The sequence below is a fragment of the Coenobita brevimanus genome, chromosome 46 (genome assembly GCF_032717465.1).
Source record: "Coenobita brevimanus isolate Jiangsu-jjx chromosome 46, ASM3271746v2, whole genome shotgun sequence".
Classification (NCBI taxonomy): Eukaryota; Metazoa; Arthropoda; class Malacostraca; order Decapoda; family Coenobitidae; genus Coenobita; species Coenobita brevimanus.
Window position 1 is genome coordinate 53,309,087 of NC_136999.1, and position 18,711 is coordinate 53,327,797.

General features: G+C 40.0%; 1 protein-coding gene across 1 annotated transcript in view; it reads left to right on the top strand.

Moving 5' to 3' along the window:
- Window positions 1-18,711, top strand: part of LOC145398734 (uncharacterized) — a 71,999-nt gene that overhangs the window by 18,575 nt on the left and 34,713 nt on the right. The window contains exons 4-7 of the mRNA XM_080271532.1: window positions 6,444-6,573; window positions 12,414-12,652; window positions 13,261-13,494; window positions 15,477-15,713. Coding sequence (XP_080127658.1) covers window positions 6,444-6,573; window positions 12,414-12,652; window positions 13,261-13,494; window positions 15,477-15,713 — 840 coding nt within the window. The remainder of the gene's footprint in view (window positions 1-6,443; window positions 6,574-12,413; window positions 12,653-13,260; window positions 13,495-15,476; window positions 15,714-18,711) is intronic.

Sequence of the window (18,711 nt, forward strand, 5' to 3'; positions counted from 1 at the left end):
GGGATTCACAAACATACCTACAGTCGCTCATCCGTCACAACCTAGCTTTGGCTTTTGCAGGAAGAACAAAAGACACTGGAAGATCATACTCCTTATCTTCCCTGATCTTCCTGCAGAAAATATTATGCAGTATATAGAGGCTATCCTTATACATCCTGCCGTAACTAATATTAGTCTGTGTAGGAGGAACAGGAGACATGGAAATACTAAGCACTTCCCTTTCCTCGTCCTTCCTGCAAAATAGATTACCGGTACCAGTGTAGTTGACTGTAAGTTGGTTCATGAATCTGGCTTAAAAGTTCACTCGGCCTACCAATTCCCACACCGCCCCAGGGGCGTACCTAGAGATTTGGGGGCCCGATGGACTAGGTTCCTTGAGGGGAGGGGGGTCCCGCAAAGAACCTAGCCCCCCCTCAATCTCAAAATTTATCTAATATCTCAGCCGGGATTGTAGGGATGATAAACATATATATTTTTTAATATTAATATAAAAGCTTATAAAATTTTAAGGCTTTTTGGGGCCCCCCTCAACTGGGGGCCCGGGGGGCAGTTTCAAACAGCCCCCCCCCGTCCCCCCTTCAGGTACGTCACTGCACCACCCCCTCCCTTTTCCGTCATCTTCCTTTTCTTTTCTCCTCCCTCGTCTCCTTTGCACTCCCCCTTCCTCTCCTTCCTTTCACTCTTTTCCCTCCCTCCTTCTCTTCATTCTTTTCCTCCTTCTTGCTCCTATCCTTCTCTTTACCTTCTCCCTCCCTCTCTCCCTTCCTTCCCTTCACGATTTCTTCCATTTCTCCCTCTTCTCTTCCTTAACTACATTTCCCTCCCTCCCTTGTCTCCCTCTTTTCGCTCTTTTTCCTTCTAACCCAACCTCCACTCCTTCCCTTACTCTTTTCCCTCCTTCCGTTCTCTATCCCTTTCACTCTGCTTCCCGCAATCCCTCCTGTCTTTCCTTCCACCCTTATTGACCCCTTCACCTCCTCCTCTCTTTCCCTGCACTCTTTCCTCTCCCCATCACCCTTCCCTCACCCTCACTCCACTCTCCTTGTTTCTGCCCATCCCACCCGTCTCTCTTTTCCTGTAACTTCCACACCCTCACCCTATTCACCTTCATCTCTAACTCACTCTTTAGAACTAGAGAGAAACGCCTTCAATTGGCAGCACCAGTATTACCAGGCGGTTTTTCTGCTTGGTATTAATAACAAATGTCCCCCAGCTTTTTCCTTATCTGCTGAATGGAGGGAAATGGACCTCAGGAAAAGAGAAGCTTCAGCCTGCAGTCCACCGGGTTTACATTCAAACAAGCCTGGGGAAACAACAGTTCATTCCTTACCCTGACTCCTCCACTGTTCTTGTTTCTTTCCCACATCCTCCACCTCACTCCCTGACACACACACACACACACACACACACACACACACACAAAATCCCTTCCCCCTTCCCCTCCCCGTTGCCTTCATCAATTTTCTCCCCACTACCTCAAGCCTCGCCGCCCCTCACTTGCCTCTCTCGACCTCCACACCCTCACGCCCGTCACCCAGCCCTGCCTCTCCTTATTGTGGCATTCTGAAGTGGCTCTGCAGATTTCGCAACACGTCTGCCTTAACGATGCAGTGTGCGCAGTTTTCTAGTGTCCTCTTGTGTGTTGCTGATGTTAGGACAATAATAATAATAATAATAATAATAAACATCATCATTATCAATAATAATCAAAATAACCACTACCACCACCACCATCCTGTCTTCTTTTCCTACCTAACGATGGGGTGAGGTGGGGCCCAGCACCACATAAATTACATACTGAATAATGGAAAGGGGCCATATGCAAATTAATTCGCTAAGGAAGGTGTGCTACGTACCGGTAATTTTTCCTTTTAAGACGACCTTCCTTCTCACTCCACACTACCTTTCCCAACCGCTCATTACCATTTCTTTTAGACTCCTCCTTCATCTCCACTTTCTCTAACTAGCTACACCTCCTTATCTCCACTGTCGTCATCTCCTTTCCTATCCTCTACTAATGGTCTTATCCCTTTTAATTCTTTCAATCTTGTGACATTTTCTTTTTTGTTAAATCAGGACGATTTTATACAGCTTAGGAGACTTATCGAGCTGGAAGGGTAAGCGATAGCCTTGATTAACCTTTTCACTGCAGCAGGTCTTTCCTTAGCAAAGTTACATGACCTGTTCATAGGAAGGATATAGAAAAAAATATACGTGACTGGCCCCTCCACCACCACCACCACCATCATCATCATCATCATCATCATTTTCGTCGTCGTTGTAGTGAAGCAGTTAACATCTCCAAAACAGTCCCTCTTGCCCAGGGCCTGTCCTGTGTTACATTAAATAAACCAGCGTCGCCACGTGCCTGGTTTACGAGCGTAGGTCATGCTTAACTCCTACATTTTTTCCCTTGAGTTCCACACCTTAGCTTTCCTTTTTATTTTTCACCCCATCAGTCTTTTTCAGTTCCCTTCCCCTTCCTCTCTCCCCCCTCTAGTCCTCTCGTCCCGTCAATTTCTCTCTCTCTCTCTCTCTCTCTCTCTCTCTCCCTCTCTCTCTCCACTTTCTCCGCCTCACCTCCACTGCTAGGGAGTCATTACACCAGGGATGGTGAACCAAGAGGGAGTGTTATTTTCACCGGCCCTAATGTGTGTGTGTGTGTGTGTGTGTGTGTGTGTGTGTGTGTGTGTGTGTGTGTGTGTGTGTGTGTGTGTGTGTGTGTGTGTGTGTGTGTGTGTGTGTGTGTGTGTGTGTGTGTGTGTGTGTGTGTGTGTGTGTGTGTGTGTTCTTACCTAATTGTTCTTACCTAATTGTATCTTTACAGGAATGAGTCAAGCTCGTACTGTCCCGTGTCTTAAACCATATTTATCGTACATATCCTTAAATTTGTGAATTGTTTTGGCACACACTATTTCATTCGGTAGTGCATTCCATTGATCAATTGCTCTGTTTGGGAAACTGAATTTCCTTACGTCTTTATCACCTCTCTTCTTATGCAGTTTTTTGCAGTGTCCTCTTGCTGATGCTTCTCCATATGTTAAGTAATCATTTATGTCTATTTTCTCCTTTCCTGATCTGCACTTATATAGCATTATCATGTCACCTCTTTTCCTTCTCTCCTGTAGTGTTGGTAGATTCAGTTTATTTAGTCTTTCTTCGTAGCTCAGGTCCCTTAAGCTTGGTATCCATCTTGTAGCGGCCCTTTGAACTTTTTCAATCTTGTCTATATGCTTTTTGAGATGAGGACTCCAGACTACTGATGCATATTCCAGGGTTGGTCTAATGAATGATGTTATTATCCTTCTTAGCATGTCTTCATTTATGTATGTGAATGCTATTCTCATATTTGCAAGCAGTGTATACATGTTCCGTACCTTCTCGCTGATGTGGTCAGCCGGAGATAGTATGTTATTGATAATCACACCTTGGTCTTTCTCTCTTTCTGATGTGTATAGGGTTTTATTTCCTAACTTATAATCCCAATCAGGTCTTTTTCCACTTCTACCAAACTTGATTACATGACACTTGTCCACATTGAATTCCATTTGCCATGTACTACTCCATTCATGAAGTTTATTTCATTCTTCTTGTAGCTCCCTACAAGAGTCTGTGCTAGTAATTCTCCTTTGTATTTTTGCATCATCTGCAAACATATTCAGATAGCTCTCATTTCCAGTGTTACTGTTTATATCATTTATATACACTAAAAACATGATTGGTGCCAGCACTGAACCCTGTGGTACTCCACTAGTCACTTCTTTCCATGATGAGTAGTTTCCTCTTAGTACTGTCCTCATTTCTCTTTTTATGAGAAAGTCTTGCATCCAACAAAACAGTTTGCCTCGAATTCCTCCTTGATGGTACAGTTTCCATAAAAGTCTTTGGTGTGGTACTGTGTCAAAAGCTTTCTTGAAATCTAAGTAGATACTGTCCACCCATCCTTCCCTTTCCTGTATTGTGTTTGTTACTCTGTCATAGTAGCTCAACAGATTAGTAACACATGATATTCCTTTTCTGAAACCAAACTGTCTTTCTGTTATCATACTGTGTTCTTCTAGATGATTTACCCAAGCTTTTCTTATAAGTTTTTCTAATACCTTGCTTACAACACTGGTCAGTGATATTGGTCGGTAGTTGAGAGGATTTTGTCTATTTCCTTTCTTGAATAAGGGGACAATATTTGCTTTTTTCCAAATATCAGGTAGTTTTCCTTGACTCAAGGATTTCTTGAAAATTAAAAATAATGGTTTACTTAACTCCTTCGCACATTCTCGTAATACCCAACATGAAATTTCATCAGGACCACTTGCTTTTCCTCTGTCTAATCTACTTAACTCCTCCTGTATTACTTTTTCTGCTATTTGTATATCTGGTAGTATGTGTGGACATGCGTGTTCCACATAATCCCTCTCAAAATTTTTTTCTTCTGTAAAAACTAATTGGAAATTCTTATTTAGTGCTTCACAAATATCTTTCTCTTGTGTATAAGTGATTCCCTCGTCCGTAATGGATTGTATTATATCTTTTACTTTGGTTTTGCTTCTGATATAGCTGTAAAACAGCTTTGGTTGATCACTACTTTTATTTATTATATCCTCCTCAAACTGTTTTTGGGCTTCCCTCCTTATTCTTGTATAGTCGTTTCTTGCCTGTTTGTAATTATTATACGCCCTTTCACTATTGTGTCTTCTGTATCTATTCCACAACAAATCTCTTCTTTCTTTTGATTTTTTACATTCTGTATTGAACCATTTCTGTATTTTCTTATCTGTGTGTGTGTGTGTGTGTGTGTGTGTGTGTGTGTGTGTGTGCAAACAAAAAATAGTACCAGTATTTTTTTTAACCAAACATACTGGAGATGAAAAAATGAAACTGAGGAAAAAGAACTAGGTTTATGATAGCTGAGGATGTAAAGAAAATATGTGGAAATGTTTGAGTAGAAAGTTTAGAAGAATGTTGAGGAATGGAAGGTCTATCTATTGTCAGACGCTTCAATCCCATAAGGGGTGGCAGCAAACAAATCGCCTCCATATCGCCCTGTCCCCCGCTATTATGAAAAAATGAACTTGACCAGGTTATGAAATGATATAAACAAGACGAAACGAGGGATGGAGATTTCGAAAGGATTAGAAGACTGTTATAGAATCGATTGTGGGACGGAGAGAGAGAGAGAGAGAGAGAGAGAGAGAGAGAGAGAGAGAGAGAGAGAGAATGGGTGGGTAATAGATTGGGAGTCGTGAAACCGTCAAAGGAGATCAAGATGTAATCTGCCGTAATGAGGAAGGAAAAGAAGTGAGAAAATGAAACCAGTAATGATGGGGAGAGGGGAGAGTAATGAGGGAGTTATCACAGGAGAGTTAACCCCTTTCACCAGCAATTTGTTTCATCATCATTATCGTTATCACCATCATCATCTTCATTCCCTATTCATAATGGAGACTTATTGTAATTTCTGTCATCAGTATTACGTGTTAAGTGAAAATTACTTTAAGTGAGGGGTATTTCAGCACGAACTATAACTCTCTTTTCACTTATTATAAAATCATGTTCAAGGCTGCCAATCTCAGAATGTATCAACTGTGACAGGGTTTATCCCATGTAAAATCCATCTACAATTTAAAGACATGATTGATATACTGAGATGCCATTATGTACTGAGACACCACAATGTTCTATTTCAATCCTGACCTTCTGACCGCTAAAAAGATGATCAGTAGCGTTATGTGTGAAAATTATTCCAAAGTTACTTAACAGCTTATAGTAAAAAGTAAACTAAAAACTACTCAGTTTGACAAACCTGACATTCCGAATGCCCTTCTAGTTATGATATATACATTTTTTCTTAAGATAAATCCATTTTTAGTCAACCAAAAGTCTCTCTTTCATAGGTGTTAGTACTGGTGTGTGTGGAATGCTTGACCTATGAGATAGAACAAAAAATTTCAGTGACTGGAATGATGTGTGGTCAGTATCTATTAGGACTCAGGCGACAGTTCTCCCCACTTTGGATTTTCCTGTTTTTTTTTTTTTTTTTTTACCAGATCCATCCCATTCCATGTATCGTAAGTGGGAAAGAAGGATATGATGATGATGATGAAATCATGTTGAGTGCTGTATCTTTCAGGGAGAGAGATGATGATGATGATGAGGAGGAGGAGGAGGAGGAGGAGGAGGATATCCTGTTCAGTGCTGTTTCGTTTGGGATTAGATATTAATATGGAAATGTTGATGATGATGATGATAAAATCTTGTTTAGTACAGTACCGTTTATTTTTGACTGAGAGATCAGGGTGGCGGTGAAGTGAATGATAAATGAGCCTAATGATGACCGCTGATGATACCGTATCTGTTCAGTGCTGTTTCTTCCAGGATAAGACCTTGTGATGATTATGGTGATGGCGGGATACTGTTTAATGTTTTTTTTTTTCTTCTTCTCTCAGGACGAGAGATCCCGACTGATGCGGCGCACAGTGATGCGGTACGTGAACCTTTCTCAGACACTGACACTCATTATGAGCAGCCCCAGAGTCAAGAAGCGATTTCCCACTCCTGATCACCTGGTTGAGGCAGGTATGGCACTATAGTACTGCAGTTTATATATATATATATATATATATATATATATATATATATATATATATATATATATATATATATTATATATCATATATAATGCTGAAATGTGGATAGAAGTCCGGTAACTGGACACACAACCATCAGTCACTTTCAGCCATAAGCACACTGAGTCAAGGTCGAGGTACGGTAGATCGTATTACACAACTTTGATGTATTCTCTCCCAGCAGTTTCCAGCAAGTACTGGGATGCATTAAGGTGGTTTTGGAAGCATCTACCTAGCTTTGGCACTTGGTTTAGCTTTTAGTTCAGAGAAAACATCAACTGTACCACAGCTACCCTCAGTAAGGGGATGCAGGGTGGGGTGGAGTAAGGTAGGCCGGGCTGAGTGAGTACGCAGTGGGAAAGCAAGTCCACGGTACGAACATGTCCATGTGAGACTAGAGGGGCACTCAGTGGAGTGCATTTCTCCGACAAGGGCAACGTAACTTTCAAAACAATCCTCATAATGGGCTAGGATTTCTCATCACTGATTAGGGTTTCACAAAAAGTGTTTTCCGGATCCAGAAGCTGTAATACGATCCGGATCAGTTCGAAAAGTTAATCGATTGTTCCCTGGGTCATGGGCCATTTACCCACCACATCTGGTCCAAATCTCTTTTTTTTAGTTTTTGTGTAGTCCTGTTAACAGACAAACAAACTAACAAACATCAGTCCCAAAAGTTAATCGATTGTTCCCTGGGACATGGATTATCTACCGACCAAATTTGGTCCAAATCTTTCTCTTAGTTTTTGAGTAGTCCTGCTAAAAGACAAACAAAAAACAAACAAGGGAGAAAACATACCCTCCTTGTCGAAGAAAAATATAGGTCAATGGAGAACACGTCCCTGTGGAAAGTGGCCCAAGTAAAAACATAGGTCCAGTGAGTACAAATACGGCAATGGGGGAAAAGGTTCATGGCTGAAGATAAGTACCATGTTCAGTTTTTGCCTTAGGGGAAAAATAGGTTCATAAGGGAAAACAAGTCCATGGGACAGCTAGGTCCTTGAGTGAAAGGAGGTCCATAGAAAAATAGGCCCAAATGGAAAACATAGGTCCCTTTGGAAAATATACCCATGAGCAAAAACTGGCCCTTGGGAAAATAGATCCGTGGGGGATAACTGGTCAGGGGAGGAAAATATGTCCAAGGGAGAAAATTTGCCAGTGCAGGAACTTATCCAATGGGTAAAAACAGGTGGGTGAGGTTTGACACCTGAGGGAGTAGCCGGAGATAGGTTTACGTAATAGCTTTATTCGAAAAAAAAGGCTTATTTTTGTTTTCAGTGACAATTAACTTACAATGCAGTATTATGAAACCTACCTAGCACATAAGAATTCTACAAATTGAGGGCTACATAGTGTTTAGGAGTGAAACCGAAAGACGAAACAACAAACTACTATTGATATTAATAGCCTAATTGAACTGGCTAAAGCAAATTTGATGTTTATTTCCACTGATATCATTTCGGCTATATTATTTAGTATATTAACACTGAGCTTTTCTGAAGCATGGGTCTATTTGAAGTTTTATATATATATATATATATATATATATATATATATATATATATATATATATATATATATATATAAGCAGCTTTCCGAGCAACTAAGTTAGCTTATAACTCTCCAAATACCGAGTGATTACGGTGGATATCATCAAGGCTTCATTGTTTACATAATTATGCGACAAAAATTACTGTTATGCATTATTACGTTTTAATTGATCATATACACATAAAACGAAAGCAGGTGTTGCTTAAAATGCTTTCTATTTGATTTCGGCGGACGTTTACGATCTCGCAACAGGCTAAATACATATCCAGTACCGGTGTCTGCATCACTGCATGATAATTATACAATAAACTGTCAAGCTTTAGGAATCACATTGCCAGCAACTCATTTTACGTTATTAATTGTTGCATAAAGTTAGTGTCGTTACTTACCACCGACTGTATGGCGGGGATGTCATTCCTGTTGTACCACACCGATGCTTAGGGTGCTCGCCTCAACCCCAGCCCACTCACACCACCACACACTTCACTTGCTAACTTCCGCTTGTCACACACATTTATCCTTACACAAATATCTGTCCACTGGTATCTGTCCCCCTGCCAAGCCCAAACACGGATTTGGAAGGCCAGTTAGCCCCACAAACTCACTACAACAACGACTACTTTCTATCTCCATGCGTCCAGCGCGACAAATCAGCGTTGCCAATCTTGCTGATGAATCACATGAAATTCATCAACCATTATTTACAGTATAAAACACTGGATTTTCATACGTTATCTCGCCTACTTTATATTCAAAAATGTTTCTACCACTATCCTGTCTACAGAGTGCTAAAACATATGATTACCGTAGTTTTACAGGTAACCAAAATGCGATATTCATAATGATTTGCAGTTCCCGTGAAACATTGTAATTTTATGTACATTTTTTTTATTTATTTCAGTACAAAAATGAATACATGATTTAAGAAAGGACTTCACATGGAAGATGGAAAAGCTAAAAAATCCGTTATCACCATCAGCGGTGCCCATGCAATGATCCCAGAACAAAACTGATAGCGTGTGGGAAAGATTTAAAAAAAAAAAAAAGGTTAAATAAAAACTGGAACCCAAACAGTAGTGAACATACGCACGCACACAAAACATATCTATCGTCTACGTATTACAAGAGACTGAAGCAATGCAATGTTGGAGACTGGAGAGTTCGGCGTTCTGAATACATTATCAGGTCATGGAATCTATCTGTCTATTGCTAGACGCCATAATCCCGTAAGAGGTGGCCATTTGACTTTGAGTTATTTGTTTTACGGGGAGGGGCACTAACCCTCCACCAACCCACTTGTTGACACGTAAGGAGCACGTATGATTTGGTTATATGGTTACCACCCAGCGTTGTAAATGGTTTCTTGGCTTACAGGAAACCATTTGGCTTGTCACTTAATGTAAAGCCACCTGCAAAGGAAAGAAAAGCAATAAGAAGTGAAAGGAAAGATGGGAGAAATAGGCGTTCTGAATACATTATCAGGTCATGTAATACGTTTGTGTAAAGCTTTGAAGTTATTGCATTATCATATAATTATCTGTACGTTTTATGTGAATTCGTAGTTACTTCATTAACTTGAAAGAATTCGTTTCGTTTCGGTTATAAAGACTTCATCATATCATGCTTGCATTGGTCATTGACTAACAACAATAGAAAGTCATAATTGTTTTCATCCTCAACAGATAATGGCGTTGATGGTGTATGTCAGTGCTTTGAAACACTTATATATATATATATATATATATATATATATATATATATATATATATATATATATATATATATATATATATCAACAGTTACCTAAGACCAGATGACTTCTTAGATTTCATAATGTATGGGAAATCATGAAAACGAATCAAATGTACTGTTTCTAAGTCCTCTTCAGTCAATCTATCTATACATAGCCAGACACCATAATCCCATCAGGGGTGGTCGTTTGTTTATGAGTTAATTGTTTTTTTGGGGAGAGGCACTAACCTTCCACCAACCCACTTGCTGATACGTAGGGAACACATATGGGTTGATGAATGGTTACCACCCAGCATTTTAAATGGTTTCCTGGCTTACAAGAATTCCTTTGGCTTGTCACTCAATGAAAAGCCACCTGAAAAGGAAAGAAAAGTAATAAAAAGTGGCAGGAAAGATGGGAGAAATAGGAAAAGGGAGGGCACACTCAGAAAAAGAATGATAAAGGTGAAGGAAGAAGTAGGTAGCACTACATCAAATGAGTGGATAATGGTCACCACAGCATTTTCATTTAAAGACAGGTACAGTTATACCTAAAGCTGCCCTAAACGGTGGTGTTCGAAATAAGAGTGGACATACTGTCCTACATTATATGGTATTGTCTATCTATCTATTGCCAGACACCATAATCCCGCAAAGGGTGGCCATTTGACACCGAGTTGTTTTACAGGGAGGGGCACCAACCCTCCACCAACCCACTTGTTGACACGTAGGGAGCACGTATGGTTTGGTTATATGGTTACCACCCAGCATTGTAAATGGTTTCTTGGCTTACAGGAAACCATTTGGCTTGTCACTCAATGTAAAGCCACTTGTAAAGGAAAGAAAATGAATAAGAAGTGACAGGAAAGATAGGAGAAATAGGAAGAGAGGAGGGCAGGCAGAGAAAAAGAATGATAAAAGCTAAGGAAGTAGGCAGCACTACATCAAGTGAGTGGATGATGGTCGCCACCACCTACCACAATATTGCTGGATGCTTAATAATATAGACATACAACTAAGAAATAATAAGTTCCAAGTAAAAGCAACTGTTTCCAAAAGGGTGTTACCCTCACAGTTACTGAGTGGTGAGTGTGGGGTAGAGCAGATGGCAGTATTAGAAGTGGGGTGGTGCTATACTTCATGGCAGCTTGGCTTAGCATGATTTTTCTTTTTATTTTTTGGGGGGGGGGTATAACTAATGAGAATTTTCACACCTTCATTGTAAAGTCCCTCCTCGATAGTTCATACCACCTTTAAGATGAATGGGTGCCATGGGATCATTTTTTTTTTCTGGAAGCTTTTTCCTGCCACTGTGGTACTGGTGAAAATTTTTTGGCAGCTTTTGAGTGTATACCTACAGTCACATGGGCCCTTATAGTTGCTATTGCCAGAAAAAATTGTTAGCAGCTCAAAAAGCTGCAGCCATGAATAAATTTCCTGGCAAAATTTGCCAGAAAAATAGCTCATGTGTCACTTCATTTCATGCTAAGGACTTATTCTCTCCATTATTCTTGTTACTGACTCTTCAGCATAGGAAACATATACATGTACCACAGTGCAGGTGTCATAGAAGGTTATTAAATCATTCCAATTGAAAAAGCCTGTCTTAAAGTGAATAAAACTGCATGGAATTAGCAAATACAAAATATTGTCATTGAACTGAAGGGATTAATGCTGTACTAAGAGCCAGACAATCAGCAAAATAAAGTAACTGCCAATAAACACAAACATCTGCATACTGTGTCAGGTATTGCTGATAAATAAATCCTTACTATAAAAGCAGCCTTGCTTCTCTCTGTGTGTACACATGCATGCAGAAACTTGCAAGTCATCATGTTGGTGGAGCATGGTTTGTTTGTGGGTAAATTGGTGTATGGATAGTTTGGGTGGATGGGTGAGTTGGGACGGGAAGATGGTGGGCAGATGGATGGGGTGGGTGAATGGGTAGGTGGGTGGGGTAGGCAGGGTGAGCAGAAAGGATGGGTGGGCAGGGTGGGGTGGATGAGTTGGCAGGGTTAGTGGAGTGTTTGGGCATAGTGGGGTAAGTAGAAGGTTGGGTGGATGAAGTGAATGGGCAGGGAGGCAGATGAGTGGGTGGGGTAGGGTGAGTGGGTTGTGATGAGAATATAGTCACCATCAGTGGCAGTGAACTAGTGTAAATGTTATATCCAATAAAGTAACACATTCCTGACCTTAGTGAGATTTATGGTGTCAGTGGTTGCTTCATCATCTCCTTCCCTATATAGCCTGGCTTTTGAATAACATTGCAGTGGGTACAGTATTTGCAATATGTACCATATTATTGAATGCTGAGTGATAACATTACTGATGCACCATATACCAGTGGTCTCCCGCCCTCTATTTCTTATTTGACAACAAAGGTACAGACTCCCTCAGATTTTCTTACTCTTTGGATCCTACCTCACCGTATCCCTGGGTGGAAGAAAAGGTCTGGATGATGTTAATGATGATTATGATGATAATACTTATAAATACTTATCATTACAGGATTCATGACCTCAAATGAACTGAAGATTTTTAACGACTTGGAGGAAAAAACTCACCACCCAAAGTACTGGATGCCTCTGGTGTGGGCGGGCAGCATTGTGACTCGTGCCAGGAAAGAGGGACGCATCAGAGATGATTTTGCAGTGAAGACAATTATAGATGAGATTAACCGCATCAGAGGACTGTGTGGAGGACTCCTTAGCTATGACTGGATCAGCATACCCCTTGTGTATACTCAGGTATATACAGTATTTGATTCCTGAACTACTGGTATGACTGGATCAGCATACCTCTTGTGTACACTCAGGTATGTGTGGGATTCCTGAACTACTGGTATGAGTGGATCAGCATACCTCTTGTGTATGCTCAGGTATGTGTGCGGGTTTTGAACTACCGGTTTGACTGGATCAGCATACTTCTTGCGTATACTCAAGTCTGTGGAGGGCTTCATAGCTGTGACTGGATAAACATACCTCTTTGTATACTCATGTATGTGAAGGACTCTTTAGTTATTACTGAATCAGAATATGGTACAACTTGCATAGTAGTGATAGCAGTAGAGTAAGCCTGGTTGGTCTGACTGAGCAGACCCATCAACTGCAAGGAAGCAATTGCCCTTGTAGGGCTGTTTGTTCCCTGCAGGGATCTTATGTTCCCTTGTGGTGGACAGCACCTCATCACAGTGAGGTGCATGGAAGACCATTATTTACATACGTCACCTTCTCGTCCCTCCACCTCTTCCTCGATCTTCTCTTCCCCCTCCACCCCACTCACATACAGCTAGTCAGTCTCATTTCCCATTCTCTTCAGAAGACTAACAAAATGTTAACAATATCCCCATCGGCAGGTTGTGGCACTAGCTGTGTACTCCTTCTTCATTGCCACTCTGATGGGTCGGCAGTTCCTGGACCCGGCCCAGAACATCCCTAACCACCACATTGACTTCTACATCCCCGTCTTCACCTTCCTTCAGTTCTTCTTCTTCATGGGATGGCTCAAGGTTGCTGAGTCACTTGTCAATCCCTTTGGCGAGGATGATGATGACTTTGAAGTAAATTGGCTGGTGGACAGAAATTTACAGGTTAGTGTACATTACTATATTTGAAGTTAACTGGCAGGCAGACAGAAATTTACAGGTTAGTATACATTATTATATTTGAAGTTAATTGGCAGGCAGACAGAAATTTACAGGTCAGTGTAGATTATTGTATTTGAACTTAACTAGCAGATGGTCAGAAGTTTACAGGTCAGTATGCATTACTGCCTCTTTCCTTTAATTTTGCCTCAGGTAGCAATCATACCATACAGAATGCTGAATTGTAACAAAAGATTAACACTAAAGCATGGTACTATGCTCTTTTCACATTAACATGGCCTAAAATTGTCATTTCTCTATCTTCAGTATTCAGTTATAGCAATAGATCTGCATTAATATATGAGGTTCATCAAGAAGTGTTATGGAAAGGGTGTAGAGCCACAGCATTGTTTTTCAGCCACTGAACTGTGTGAAATAAACTGGAAAAGAGCAAAATCTGGTTCAGGCTGGGGTGAACAGACTTATTATTCTTTCTTTCTTTCCTCTTCTGTCGTTCTTTACTTCATTCTTTCCTCATCATTCTGCCTACGGGTGACTTTACACTCCCTCCTATATCTAGCTTTCCTTCACTCTTTTCTCTTCTTTCTGCCTATGGGTGACTCTACACTGAGTGACAAGCCAAATGGTTTCCTGGAAACCAGGAAACCATTTACTATGCTGGGTGGTAACCATATAACCAAATTATGGTGCCTGGTAGTTTAGTGGGTAATTACGGCACTCCAGTCGGATTGAGCTGGTGAAGGTTTATATTCAAGGGGTGGTTGGGGTGTATTGCTCACGTAATGCCACTCAGGGATGAGTGAGGCTGGTCACTCTCATCTTAAATGTCAGGACCAACTTGCCTAGCCCCAGACTCCTACACTTCTCATAGGGCAACGTAGGATTGGATGATGAGTGAATGAAAGTATTGTATGTATGAATTTTGCAGATCAGTCCAACAACATATTTTTCATTTTATTTAGGCAACCTCCAGGTGTGTTTATTCAGTTTATAGAAATACTGCTGAAATGAAAGAATTAATAAATGCTGTGTCTATCTTTTCTACTTCATGGCTAAATACAAATCCCTGGTGGTATAGCAAGAACAAAATACAATCGACGGCTTTGCAGTGGAGGGTTTAATGTACAGAATTTCCACTTCTGGTGTGATGTGTGTGTAGCAGACCCTTATATCATACAGAGGAGTTCATAGGGTATAACAATTTGCCTTTATTAGTATAGTTCATTCGCTTTAACTTGGGCCAGATTTTTATCCTTTTTTAGTTTATTTCCTGTGGATCATTGGTAGAAAAAGACAATACTGCGACTACATCTTTTTGGTTACACAGATTCGTGAGTAGCACCATATTCTGGTATTAATCTTTTCTTACAGCTCAGCATTCAAGATGGAGAGGTGGCAATATTAGGCCAAGTTAAAGTGAGCGGAGAATAGTAAGGGACACTTTGTTGATTGTTATCCCATTTAAGTATCTGAAATGAATGCTGTACAGTACCAGTACTGTATCTGAAAACTGGAGGGAGGCTTTAGTTTCTCAGATATGTGTGACTGCCTCTTTAATTTATTCTTGCTAATACCAGATGACTTTATTCAGCTTAGGCAAGGCCTCACACATTGGAGAGGTGCATGAAGGTTATATCTTACCTGTTTGAGAAAGTCTGTCTCCGGCTGAATAAAATCATCATGAGATGGCAAGCATGTTATGACAGAAGACAGAGTTTGTTAAGGAATTTGGATCAGAATTATAATCATGAGTTACTTGCCCTCTCTTCATTATGGTTTCTCTTTTTTTGCTTTCTGGATCCTACTTCACCTTATCTTTAATTTGGAAAAAGGGGTCATGATGGTGGTGGTGGTGGTGATGATGATGATGATGGTAGCCTACAGGTAATGATGATAATACTGCTACTGCTGCAGCTGCTGCTGATAATGATGATATGATGATGACGGTGATGATGACTACTTGGCAGGTGTCATACCTGATTGTGGACGAGATGCACAATGAACACCCCGAGCTAATCCAGGACATCTACTGGGATGAAGTGTTTCCCCAAGAACTACCATACACCATTGCAGCTGAGCAGTTCCGCCGCGACCCCCCTCAAGGCTCCACTGCAAATATGGAAGTACCGGAACCACAGCAAGAATTCCTTCCGCTTGTTGAGGAGGAGGAGGAGGAGGAGGAGGAAGAAATGTCCGGAATCAATGTGAGAATTTTTTTCTTCTGTTTCTTTCACATTACTTATTTACTGGTAACCATCTTAGACAGTTTTAATAGAACATTAATTTCCTGATGTACTGATTGGTACATAAATTCTTCAAAAATTATCTTGATAAATTTCCGTTATGCTTATTAGTTGTACCTTTGATAGTGTTTGATTGAAGATTTATACCAGTTATATATATAATTAACCCAATACATCCCCGGGTTGCTGTATATTGAGTGTTGCTGGAAGGACTCTCAATGGTCTACCCTCTGCCTATCAGTTTGTAGTCATGAAGCTCTTAGGCCTGAAACCTGAGGTTCCCTCTTTCATTTACTTTTGACAATGCCTGGTTTTGTGCATTCTAATAGACCTAGGCCCCAATGGGTTAAGGAAACTAGAAAAGTTGTCAGTGTTTAACCCATTAGATTCCAGGGTTGCTGTATGAGGTGTTTCTGGAAAGTTACTAACTACTAAGTGTGCCACCTTCCACCTGTTGGCTCATACAAACATTTTTGGTAATTTTTTGGGAAAAGAAGGGGTATAATAAAACAGCCTATATAGTTTAAAAATCTGCATAAAAAGCAAGACATATCTTTTGCTATTAATCAGGAAGTTAATGACAAGAGGATGTGTATATTAAGGTAGTTATGATTGTGTACATATGAGATACTGTAGGAAAAGGGGTAGAATAAGCATCTTGAGAGAGTATGACATTTCACCACTTACACCTGCCACTTGTGCATTTTGTAGTACTGTATTTGCATCTGCATTAATATGTTCTTGGTTTTCAATACCTTCTTCACTTTAACTTGGCCTAAGATTGCATCTTTGTTTTCAGTGCTACATAGATAAGTTGTAATACCAGATTAAAACTAGAATATGATACTAACCATGTAAAATTACAGTTGTAGGGATGAAAAGCCTAAGCATTGTGTTTTTATGCTATATGAAGTCAGCTACAAAAGGACCAAATTCTGGGCCAAGTTAAGGTAAATGAACTAGCGAGCAGTACAGAAATAAAACCACGGTACTATTGAAATTCTCTTCTACTTGGTTGGCATAGTTTAGTTTAATGTACTAGTATGACTAAATACTATACTGTATACAGTACATGGACCTTTACGTATTCCAAACTTACCCTCATCATAGACATCCATGTATGTGTCTAATCTTTGTTTATTTAACTTTTAAAGATCGACTTTTCACCAAGTGGTATGGTAAGTTTTTACAATACTTGACAAACCTATCATGAATATAAAATGAGTGTTTAAACTCATAATTCACACAAAAGTTTTGCATGATATGGCTTTTAATGATTCTTAGGACTGCATGACAGAGTGTAAGAAAATACCTGCTTTGTCTTTGAGTAGTTCGTTTCATTTACCACATGACAGTTTTACTTTAGGTTAAGTTTCACCTGTATGCACTAATGTTAGCATTGTATCGGTTGCAAATGATAAGTGCGGAGGAACACAAGTTCCTTGTACAGTATTTTTTTACATTTACCGTACTTTATCCTAATTCTCCTGTTTTATTGGTTTTATTTTCCCCGCTGACTGTCACAGGAAAAGATGTATGATGATAGACACCTTGTTCTAATTTGTGAATCACCTAAAACTCCTTCTGCACACTTAGCACAACATGCCTTTTTTTTTTTTTTTTTTTTTTTTTTTTTTTTTTTTTTGTGATGCCTCAGTTGATATTTTTTTAATGAAAATTTCTGCACAAGGGGTAAAGTGCAATAAAGAATGCGTAAGAGAAATGCAAATGGACCCCATGCAAAGTGAGTGCAAAGATCAACTGACGAATGGAATGGGCAACCTCCTTCAAACAGCTTGATAAGTCCATTGGCTCCAGGATGGGCAAGGACCCCCTAGATTTCTCCATTAGATCCAAAATTCAGTTAATTCGGGGGCATTAGAATGAGCGTTTAGTGTGTGTCCATACTGTATTGTATAACAGTCCCTGCTGTAACATTAACCTGCGATCCAAGATTACCAGAGTAGCGTTTTTTTGTGAGCAATTTACCTTTTTATGTGGTTTGATTTATGCTACATTGCTGGAATAAAGGCAGATACATTCATATTTTGCAAAGCCCTTTTGAAAGTTTAAATCTGAGCACTGAGCATTATGAAGTTACATAAAGATCTCCATTATTTAGTGAGATAATAATTACAATAACAACTTACATTCACTCTTTGTGTGAAGTTGGCTCTGTTTATTCATGCATATTTGAAACTGTGCAGACGGGCAACTGAATGGTCTTTTCCAACCAAACCATGGAATGACATATGGTCCACAAAGCATGGAAAAAGAGACAAAAAGAATAGTAGAAGGAGAACTGATCAACAGCACACCCAGCAAAATGGGACACACACTTATTCACTCTCCACTCAAGACCCCAGAAACCTGACTCTATCTTTTAGTCATATAGACATTGACACACATTTATAAGCCTGCGCATGCAGTGCAAGGGGATATGTATGTGGTCCTGTCTGCCTGTGTCTTTTTTGTCTGTTGGTCTGGCTTTCTGTCAGTCTCCTTGCCTGTCTGTCTGTTAACAAGATTAAAAACTCTTGGATGGAACTGCACCAAACATGGCATAATGAGTAAGGACCACCTCCTGATTGACTGACATGGTTTTCTTTGCCCATCTGTCAACAAATACAGCACAAATTTTGCAGCAACACTATGCATTATCAGTTTTTCAGTTAAAATAGTGTAGCATGAACTTTTGCAGATGCTTGCTTCTTCAGAAACTTTTTAGACAATCAGGTGATGATTTTCATGGATCACAGCATGCACTTTATCTACGTGATCATCATCTGTTGGCATGGAAAGTCAGCCAGATTTGGAATTTTCTTCGATGGACATTCTTCCCAATGTGACCTGCTGGAACCAACTGTGACATGGTGTATGGCTCAAACAGTCCTCTCCATAAGCCTGTCGCAACATTTGAAAATTATCCGTAAAAGTTTTTCCCAATGTCACACAGAAT